This window comes from Salvia splendens, chromosome 10 (genome assembly GCF_004379255.2).
Source record: "Salvia splendens isolate huo1 chromosome 10, SspV2, whole genome shotgun sequence".
In the NCBI taxonomy this organism is placed as follows: domain Eukaryota; kingdom Viridiplantae; phylum Streptophyta; class Magnoliopsida; order Lamiales; family Lamiaceae; genus Salvia; species Salvia splendens.
In genome coordinates this window covers 10,840,145-10,850,873 of record NC_056041.1, presented here as the reverse complement: position 1 = coordinate 10,850,873, position 10,729 = coordinate 10,840,145, and the positions used below count along the sequence as shown (strand labels likewise).

Genomic DNA, 10,729 nt, shown 5'->3' with positions numbered 1-10,729 from the left:
CGTTCCCGATGAGCAGCTCGGGAAACAGCTTGCACATGTGGACCTCGTTGAGACCCTGGTTCGCCATGTTATATTGATAGCGCCCCAAGAAATCGTGAGGGTCCACGAGCCCGTCGTAAGTCATCGACGGAGTTCGGTAGTTCTGTGGTAGGGGAGTTCGGGTGATGTCGTCCGAGAACGGGGTCTTCAGTGCTCCGTACACGGCGAATCCGATATCTCGTCGGTATGGAGGAGATTGAGTTCTCCTGTGATTCCGGTACCGAGGAGGAACAGGAATATGTCGGGGTTGAGGATTCTTCTTCCTGGAAGACACGGCACTACTGCGGTAGTGACTTTCATGTCTGGATGAGGAAGGAGAATCCTCCGTTTTCGTCTTCGGCTCTTGGCTCTTTTGCAGGAAGGCTAAGAACTCATCCTGCTTCTCAGCCAAGAACAGCTTGACAGCCTCATTCAAATCAGGCTGCTGGGAAGACTCAGTGGGACGATTTTTGGAGCGGCCTGTTCCTTCGCCATGAGAACTGGTGGTGGATTTATCCCTAGGCTGTTTTCCAGACCTATGGGATGGATTGGCTTCCTCCTGGTTCTCACGGGCAGGAATACGGGTACTCTGCGATCTGGTATGCATTTTTTGGGTGGAAAAAATGGATCAAAAATTCGCTTTATCACAAATTTTGTTCTCTGTTTCCCACAGACGGCGCCAGTGATGGATCCGCGAATTTCTGATGTTAGTAAATGCTGGTAGAGAAAGAAGACTACGACACACAGAATTTACGTGGTTCGATTTACTGAAGTAAATCTACGTCCACGGGAAGAAGGGAGGGCAAGATTGTATTGCTTGATCTGGGATTTACAGCTTACAACACAGACTTGCTATATGATATCGTATCTCTAGAGAGCTTAACCTTTTTCTATCTGATCTAAGTTCTATTTATATCTTGAACTAAGATCGTGGCTTGCATCACCACCCTAAGTCGTGGATGTCGTGTATGATGAATCCGCGAATTTCTGGCGTTTGTAAATGCTGGTAGAGAATACAGATCACGACACAGAGATTTACGTGGTTCGATTTACTGAAGTAAATCTACGTCCACGGGAAGAAAAGAGGGCAGAGTTGTATTGCTTGATCTGTTTTCTACAGCTTACAAATACAAACTTGCTATATGGTGTTTTATCTCTAGAGAGCTTAACCTTTTTCTATCTGATCTAAGTTCTATTTATACATTGAACTAAGATCGTGGCTTGCATCACCACTCATGATGGTTGTGGATGTCGTGGAGGTCATGGAGGTCCTGCATGTAGCGTAGGTCATGGCCTACGATCGTGGCCTGAGCTGACACCACGTGGTAGTGGGTGTGTTGGAAGTTGTGGAAATCCTGTATGGGTCCACTAACTCCTTGTTCGGTCGAATACTGAGACCGAACTGCTTTGGTTGCCGATCTGAGAGTAGAGCTTGATGCCGACCTGAGAGCAGAGCTTGATTGGTTGGCTTTTACCGAGCTGTAGGCTGAGGCCGAACTCTTACTGAGACCGAACTGCTTTGGTTGCCGACCTGAGAGTAGAGCTTGATTGGTTGGCTTTTACCGAGCTGTAGGCTGGGGCCGAACTCTTTGGTAATGCCGAACTCATACTCTTCCTTGGGCTTTGGGCTGATGGGCCGTCACTGCTGTTGGGCTTGTTTAGTCCGTACCCCATCACTACCCCCCCCGAAAGACGAAGTGAATCAATTCGGCGAAGCGAGTCACTTCGGCATTCTGGATAAAGGTACGGGGGAGGCTGACGTCAGGGGACGTGCCTTGCATGTGACTGCATTAAATGCGACAGTAAAATCCGGCCGTTGAATCCTGGAAAGGTGGGATTCGAAACGGTGCGACGATTTTGAAATCTTCGCCGAATCTGATAAATACCTCCCTTCTTCATCATTGAAGCACTTTTGCGACTGCTTCTTCTGCACTCTATCTCCTTTGCGTAAAAATTTCCTTCCGCTTTCAAGAATTTCTTCAGAATTTCTTCAGATTTTGCAAAGAGTAAGAACCATGTCTTCTTCTTCTTCTTCCGAGTTAGGTAGCGGTAGGAAAGGGGGCAAGGGGTCTTCTAGCCGGAAAGAGTCCGGAGAGAAGACTGTAGAATACTTTCACAGCGTCTTGAGTAAGGACACCGTGATATCTCTACACGAAAAATATCTTCTTCCCGGGGGGAAGGCGGTGGTTCCCGACGATGATCATAGGGCTAACGACCCGCCGGAGGGTTATGCCACCGTTTACGAAGCCTGCTTAGAATGCGGGCTTCGTTTCCCTCTTCCCCCACCTTTTGTAGAGCTTCTTGATTTTTTTCAACTCCCTTTAGGTCAGGTGACTCCGAATTCTTGGAGGCACTTGTCGGCTTTTGCTGCCGAACTCCGTAGGCTAGATAAGGATCTGTCTCTGCGGGCAATCCTTAATTTTTTCCAATTTAAAAGGAAGGGATCTTGGTTTTACTTGATCCCCTTACAGCCTTTTAGGGCATTCTGCAAAACCAAGTGGCCGAAATGGCAAAACCGCTTCTTTTTTTATAATAGGACAGCGGCTCCGGGCTTTCCCTGGAGAGGGCCGAAGTCCGTGATTCCTCATCCTCGGTTAGAACCGTTGGCCGAGCTCGAGGGCGAGCTCAATAAGATTCCTATGATTAGGAAACAATACTCGGAAACTGAGCTCGTCAAGGGCGACCTCGTGTTCAATATCTCGTCTTCGGACGAAGAAACTGAGGGTGAGGATTTCTTTTTTATGCTTTACTGCTTTAGCAGCGAAAACTAACCTGGTTTCCTTGCTTTTTGGCAGTGTACATGCTGAACAAGGCTAGCCGCAAATCTTCGGAGTCCAAGGAGCCGGAGAGGCCGAAAACCACCAGCTCGGCGTCTGATGCCGAGAGGACTCCGAAAAGGCAAAAAACCTCTTCGGATCCGAAGAAGCCGGAGTCGACTTCGGCAAAGGGGAAGGGGAAGGCCCAGAAGCCCCCGAGAGCGCCAGAGAAAGACGTGGTCTTGGCGCCTCCTTCGGAACATATCTGTGAGCCGTTTTTATGGCCCACGGACTTCGCCGAGGTGAATTCTCTTCTTGATTTTCTGGCCTTGCTTTTTTCCTGTATTTTTTGTGGCCCCTTTGTTGACTTTTTTCTTTATCCATTTTCAGAGGAATGATATGCTCTCCAAGCTCGTCGCCGTCGAACTCTCCAAAGCGTCCAATGACTATGCTGAGATGCAGAGGAAGTTGGCGGCTGCTTGTCATCGGGCCGAACAGGCTGAGGCTAACTTTGAGAAGGCCAGAGCTGCTAGGATTTCGGCCCAGGATGAAGCTCAGTTTGCCAAAAACCAGCTCGTCATCCAGCGAGAGCAGACGAAACGGAGGGATGCTGCCGCCGCGGCTGCCCAGGGGGAGGCTCTCCGTGTTTACACGGAGAAACTCTTTTTGAGCAGCCAGTTCTCGGCTTTTGTCGGTAGTCTGGTAAGGCTAATTACCGATAAGGGCGAGCAGGGGGCCGACGTCGTGCTGCCTCTGTACAGCCGAGAGATAGCAGCTCGGCTTCAGAATCTGCCGCTCCTTGAGGAGCTCGCTTCATCCTCGGTCCTGCTTTCTGCAGAACGAGTCCGGAGTTGTCGAGCTGATCGGGACGAGAACCTGGAGGCTATCTTTGCCTCCGTGGGACCCGTTTCACCCGCTTCGACTTACAACGGAGAGGGTGAGGCCGAGCCGCTGGAGCCGGAGGCCGAAGTCGAGCGGGCCGGGCATCCGGAGAAGGAAGCCGATCAGGAGGCGGAGGCGAGGCCGGCAGGATGCGAGGCCGAGGCTGAGGTAGCTCAGGAAAAAGGAGCTGAACCAGACCGAGGAGCCGGAGACGAAGCTGGCGGAGTATGATTTCGTCTCCCTTCTCTTAGTCTAGTTTTCTTCCTTGTAAAAATGGCCTTGAAGCCCTCCTAGTGTAAAAAATTTTCCTTGTGGATGAAAAATTCTCTACACTTGTCTTCGTATAGCTTTTCGTACTCGCCTTTATTCCTGTTGTATTTTACTATCTGCTCGGTACAGCTGCCGAACTAACATAGCTGCTTTGCACTCAAGGAGATGGAGATACTTCACTGGAAACGGCTGTACTCTTCGGCTTTAGACGAAGCTGAGAAAAGAGCTATAGCCGATCAGACGAAGAATGACGAGCTTCTGGCTCGTTTAGTGAAGCTGGAGGCCGATAATAAGGACTTAAAGTCCGATAAGAATGATCTGGAGGCCGAGCTGAATACGACCATTGCTGAGAGGACTGCGTACGAGGATTACATCCGTGTGCGCGGGGGAATGACCATATCAGATGTTCAGAGTCGAGTTGACGAACTGTGGGAGGAATATCATGTACTCCGGAGGAACAATGCGCTGGAGAGCTCGGCTTGCCAACAAGTCGTGAAATCATTGCGGCGCTGGGCTTCTCGGTACGACATAGTTCTTTCCCGGCGTCCCTCAATTGAGAGATTCCTCAGGCATTTCCCGCCAACAGATGCTAGTACTCCAGCTCAAACCTCTGATTCACTTGCTCAAAACCCTACTCCAAGTCAGCAACGAACTCAGGGACAACCGGAGACGTCAAGTCGAGGACGGACTGAAGTTCGCAGAGGAGCTGTGGTTATGAGTGAGCAAGATCGGCAAATGCTTCGTGAAGAGACTCTTCGCCGCCGAGGTGCTAGGGCTTCCCGGGCTCAGAGAAGAGGTGGCAGGTCGATTAGAGCATCTCGTCGACCTGCTTATTCTGCGGCTGCCTGGAACGCCCGAACTCAGCTTCACGAGGATTTTGTGAATAGATGGCTCAACTTTAGCAACCCTGGACAGTAGAATAGTCCTTTGTAATAGCGTAACGCCATCTCGTAGGGTAGCGGAGTTGTGTGCCGAACAAGATTTGAAAAATGAAATTTTGTTTTCGCTTCTAATACTGTATTTACAGCTTAGCGAAAAAATTTCATCGTACTTGTCCTCGGTCTTATGAAGTAAACTTCTTTGACCGGACTTGGTCCTTGGTCTGATGAAATAAACATCTTTGACCGGACTCGTCTTTGGTCTGATGAAATAAACATCTTTGACCGGACTCGTCTTTGTGTTCTAATTTGGCGATTTTCGTCGCCGGGATCGAACTTTCCCTTGTCCTAATTCGGCGAGTTTTATCGCGTGGATCGGACTTTCCCAGTTAACTGAAGTGGTCTTATGCAGTAAACCTCTTTGACTAGACATGGTCGTCCTCGGTCTTATGAGGTAAACTTCTTTGACCGAACTTGGTCGTCCTAATTCGGCGAGGTTTATCGCGTGGATCGGACTTTCCCTTATTGCAGTTCGTTTCAGACGAAGTGCTTATTTCTTAAGCCGAATTGTGGTCTTGTATCCTCCTGAGAAGCTTGGACTCACAATCGTTGGCTTATTGCAGTTCGTTTCAGACGAAGTGCTTGTTAAGCTGAATTGTGGTCTTGTATCCTCCTTGGAAGCTTGGACTCACAGTCGTTGGCTTGTTGCAGTTCGTTTCAGACGGACTGCTTGTTAAGCTGAATTGTGGTCTTGTATCCTCCTTAGAAGCTTGGACTCACAATCGTTGGCTTATTGCAGTTCGTTTCAGACGAACTGCTTGTTTAAGCTGAATTGTGGTCTTGTATCCTCTTTAGAAGCTCTGACTCACAATCGTTGGCTTGTATATGTTCTAAGAAGGGGATCAGCCTTCGAAGAACAAGATACCTCAGTAACATTTGTAAGAGACGACACGCACATAGACAGACAAAACGCACAGAGACAAACAAAGACCAAGCAAACCAAAGAAAGCACATTGACCGAACAGGACTCAAGACTGACTGACCGGACTGTCTCTTACAAATGGAACTTTTTGAGGTTGGAAACGTACCATGTTCGGGGTACTTGTGCTCCTGACACGTGAGTCAATTTGTAAGACCCTTTGCCGAGGACTTCTGACACCCGATATGGACCTTCCCATGTGGGTTCGAGTTCGCCCAGCTTTTCTGCTCGGCTTACTTCGTTGTTTCTCAAGACGAGATCTCCCACTTGAAATTGCAGCTTTTTCACCCTTTGGTTATAATACCGGGCTACTTGCTCCTTGTACTTGGCTGCTTTTATGCAGGCCAATTCTCTTCTTTCTTCGGCAAGATCTAGTTCGGCTCTCAGTCCGTCACCATTCATTTCTGAGGAGAAATTGAGTTCGGGGACTGGGTATGCCGATCTAAACCGGAATCACGGCTTCAGTGCCGTACTCCATCGAGTTCGGCTTCAGTGCCGGTGTGACTTCGGTCATTTCGCCTGCCTTTGACTCCGGCAGCAGTGATTGCTGTGCTTGATGGTGCCGATCTGATTGCTCGGCACTTTTAGGCGCAATCTGCAAACACTTGCTTTTTTGATCACCTCGGATGACCGCTATCCCTCCTTTGGTGGGGAAGGTGTTCGGCGAGGAAGCCTCTGATCGCTATGATCGGGCTTCCTTTTGTCTTCTCTAGATGAGCTGTCTAAAGACCGTTTTCGACGGTCTGCCTCATCGGCACGAGAAAACTGGTCCGCAATGTCCCACATCTCTTGAGCTGTTTGCGGACTGCATTCCACGAGCTTTCTGTAGAGAGCTCCGGGTAGGATTCCGTTTTGGAATGCCGAAATGACAAGTAGATCATTGAGATTATCTACTTGTAGGCATTCCTTATGGAATCTCGTCAGGAAGTCGCTGATCTTTTCGTCGCGACCTTGACGTATAGAAAGCAGCTGAGCCGAAGTAATCCGGGCTTCCGCTTTCTGAAAGAACCTCCTGTGGAAAGCATCCATTAGATCTCGGTAGGATCTAATGCTGCCTTGAGGAAGGCTGTCGAACCACCTTCTGGCGTTCCCGATGAGCAGCTCGGGGAACAGCTTGCACATATGGACCTCATTGAGACCCTGGTTCGCCATATTATACTGATAGCGTCCCAGGAAGTCATGAGGATCCACCAACCCGTCATAAGTCATTGACGGAGTTCGGTAGTTCTGTGGCAATGAAGTTCGGGTGATATCGTCCGAGAACGGAGTCTTCAATGCTCCGTACATGGCGAACCCGACACCTCTTCGGTATGGAGGAGATGGAGTTCTCCTGTGATTCCGGTACCGAGGAGGAACAGGAACATGTCGGGGTTGAGGATTCTTCTTCCTGGAAGACACGGCACTACTGCGGTAGCGACTTTCATGTCCGGATGAGGAAGGAGAATCCACCGTTTTCGTCTTCGGCTCTTGGCTCTTTTGCAGGAAGGCTAAGAACTCATCCTGCTTCTCAGCCAAGAACAGCTTGACAGCCTCATTCAAATCAGGCTGCTGGGAAGACTCGGTGTGTGGACCTTTTGAGCGGCTTGTTCCTTCATCGTGAAAACTGGAAGTAGATGTCTCCCGAGGCTGTTTTCCGGACCTGCGGGCTGGACTAGCTTCCTCATGGTTTTCACGAACGGTATTACGGGTAGTGTGTGATCTGGTATGCATTTTTTTTGGGGTGGAAAAAGGGTCAAAAATTCGCTTTATCACAGATTTGGTTCTCTGTTTCCCACAGACGGCGCCAGTGATGGATCCGCGAATTTCTGGCGTTTGTAAATGCTGGTAGAGAATACAGATCACGACACAGAGATTTACGTGGTTCGATTTACTGAAGTAAATCTACGTCCACGGGAAGAAAAGAGGGCAGAGTTGTATTGCTTGATCTGTTTTCTACAGCTTACAAATACAAACTTGCTATATGGTGTTTTATCTCTAGAGAGCTTAACCTTTTTCTATCTGATCTAAGTTCTATTTATACATTGAACTAAGATCGTGGCTTGCATCACCACTCATGATGGTTGTGGATGTCGTGGAGGTCATGGAGGTCCTGCATGTAGCGTAGGTCATGGCCTACGATCGTGGCCTGAGCTGACACCACGTGGTAGTGGGTGTGTTGGAAGTTGTGGAAATCCTGTATGGGTCCACTAACTCCTTGTTCGGTCGAATACTGAGACCGAACTGCTTTGGTTGCCGATCTGAGAGTAGAGCTTGATGCCGACCTGAGAGCAGAGCTTGATTGGTTGGCTTTTACCGAGCTGTAGGCTGAGGCCGAACTCTTACTGAGACCGAACTGCTTTGGTTGCCGACCTGAGAGTAGAGCTTGATTGGTTGGCTTTTACCGAGCTGTAGGCTGGGGCCGAACTCTTTGGTAATGCCGAACTCATACTCTTCCTTGGGCTTTGGGCTGATGGGCCGTCACTGCTGTTGGGCTTGTTTAGTCCGTACCCCATCAGTGTAGGTCATGGCCTAAGATCGTGGATGTAGCGTAGGTCATGGCCTACGATCGTGGCCTGAGTTGACACCGAGTGGTAGTGGGTGTGTTGGAAGTTGTGGAAATCCTGTATGGGTCCACTAACTCCTTGTTCGGTCGAATACTGAGACCGAACTGCTTTGGTTGCCGATCTGAGAGCAGAGCTTGATGCCGACCTGAGAGCAGAGCTTGATTGGTTGGCTTTTACCGAGCTGTAGGCTGAGGCCGAACTCTTTGTTCGGTCGAATACTGAGACCGAACTGCTTTGGTTGCCGATCTGAGAGTAGAGCTTGATTGGTTGGCTTTACCGAGCTGTAGGCTGAGGCCGAACTCTTTGGTAATGCCGAACTCATACTCTTCCTTGGGCTTTGGGCTGATGGGCCGTCATTGCTGTTGGGCTTGTTTAGTACGCACCCCATCAAACAGCAAAAAACGACAAATATGAAGCACAAAAACATTAGACTAACTAATAAAATGGCCAAAAATCTATTTACTCCTACAAATTAATAAGAGATGCATATTCAAGCACATTGAGTCCGCCTCGATTAAATTCCAAAAAAGCCTAATTAAATCAATTTTTTTCCAAATCATAATCAGTCTAGAGCTAAACAAAAGAAGCATAAACCACAGGTATATGTAAAGCTAAAAACATAAAACCAACTCGAAATACAATTGAAAAAGAGCATTGAAGAATTAGACCTTGACGAAGTTGCCCAGGGTTTTAGTCGATCCACGGGAGCAAGTGAAAACATCATCAATACCAGCCATCTGCAGCACCTTCTTAGGCACACGCGCCGCCACAATCCCGAACCACGCGGCGCCGGCACGGTGTGCGGCTTACCAATCATATTCCCCCAGTATCCCCTCCTCACCGGGATCACCGACAATTTCGCCAAAATAATCGCGCCTCGAATCGCCGTCGCCACCTCCTTCGAGCACTTGAAGCCGAGGCCGACGTGGCCGTTGCTATCGCCGACGACGACAAACGCCTTGAAGCGCGTCCTCTGCCCGGCGCGGGTCTGCTTCTGGACGGGCATGATCTTCATGACCTCGTCCTTCAGCGACGGGCCAACCAGGAGATCGATGATTTGGTACTCCTTGATAGGGAGGGAATGGAGGTAGATTTGCTCGAGTGACAGGGACCCATTTTTCCTCTTCCGCCTCACGTCGGGGGCGACGGCCACGCCCTCGGCCGCCTCTGTCACTGCCGCGTCCTCGGCCTCCGAAGCCGCCGCGGTCCCCTGCACCTCTATCCGCCATGATTGTAGCTGGGAGAAGGAGAGGAAGGGATGATGAGAAGAAGCTGAAGACCTGCGGCTAAATTCCACGAATGTACGTCATGGGAGATGATATCCGTCATTTGTACCCGGAAAAAAACATTTCCAGTGATGTGAAAGACGCGTGAGGCTCTCGCGTCTTTGATAAACCAAACACGCGATAGTCTCTTGCGTGTATACAAAACACGCGTTACTCTCATGCGTGTTTTAATTAAACACGCATCAAGCTCATGCGTGTTTGAAAACACCCGATCGGGTGAATTTCCAGTTTCAAACACCCGACCGGGTGAAATATTTAAGACAGGAGGAGTCCAGAGAGAACACCCGGTCGGGTGATTTTAACTTTCAAATCACCCGGCCGGGTGAAATTCGTGTTTGAAATTCGTGTTTCAAAACACGCAAGAGGCTCACGCGTCTTTCCTGTCACTGAAATATTTTTTTTCCGGTACAAATGACGGATATTATCTCCCATGACGTACCTTCATGGAATTTACCCGTGTATTGGTTGCAAACGTTGAAACCCTAAATTTTGGAAGGGTTTTTATACAGATAATGGACTGATAAACGGGCTTAGCGGTTAGCAATTTGAGTCCGTTGGAAAAATACAATAAATGGGCTTCAGCTGTTCCCAGCCCAACTATTTTTTAGTTAGAACTTACTACATGTATGTATGGGAACATATATTACTACGTTTAGTTCCAAAAAAATGACTTAGTTATTGACTTAAATCGTGATCCGATAAACACATTATTTAAGGTTTATAAAACTCTTAACTGACAATTATAGTTTGTTACTAACTTTCAGCTTCAAAATATTCCGTTGGGTTTAGCATTGTATAAAATAATTTATTTCATGTGGTTTTCTTTGTTAATGTGCCTGATTTGACTCTTATTGATACATTTTTTTTGAATTTGAAACTGTTAGAAATTCGCGTCGAACGTCGCAGGAGCTTTGCCCGTCGATCAATCCGGCGTTAAAAACTTTGGGTTTGTGCGTTGTGCACGATAAAAAGGAGAAAAGAGTGAAAGAAAATATTTTATTTCTTGAATGATCAAAATGACTAACAATGTTCACTATTTATAATAGTGGATACTAACTTAATGAGCAAGACAAAAGATATGAAAAAGATATGCAAATCCATAATTAATTGCGGAGGA

The 10,729-nt window shown here is 48.3% G+C and overlaps 1 protein-coding gene across 1 annotated transcript; it reads right to left on the bottom strand.

The window, feature by feature from the left end:
* Positions 1-8,899: 8,899 nt before the first annotated feature.
* Positions 8,900-9,655, bottom strand: LOC121752606 (40S ribosomal protein S2-4-like). Its single transcript, XM_042147727.1, has 3 exons — positions 9,632-9,655; positions 9,137-9,563; positions 8,900-8,937 (listed from the first exon to the last, which is right to left on the bottom strand). The coding sequence occupies exons 1-3, from the start codon at positions 9,653-9,655 to the stop codon at positions 8,900-8,902; spliced, it is 489 nt and encodes a 162-aa protein (XP_042003661.1).
* Between the last annotated feature and the right edge of the window lie 1,074 nt (positions 9,656-10,729).

Coding starts and splice junctions, on each gene's coding strand:
- LOC121752606 (XM_042147727.1), bottom strand. CDS start 9,655: ATGACGGATATCATCTCCCATGAC. Junction 9,564..9,631: donor CGGATATCATCTCCCATGAC/GTACATTCGTGG, acceptor TCCTTCTCCCAG/CTACAATCATGGCGGATAGA. Junction 8,938..9,136: donor ATACTGGGGGAATATGATTG/GTAAGCCGCACA, acceptor TTATGTTTTTAG/CTTTACATATACCTGTGGTT.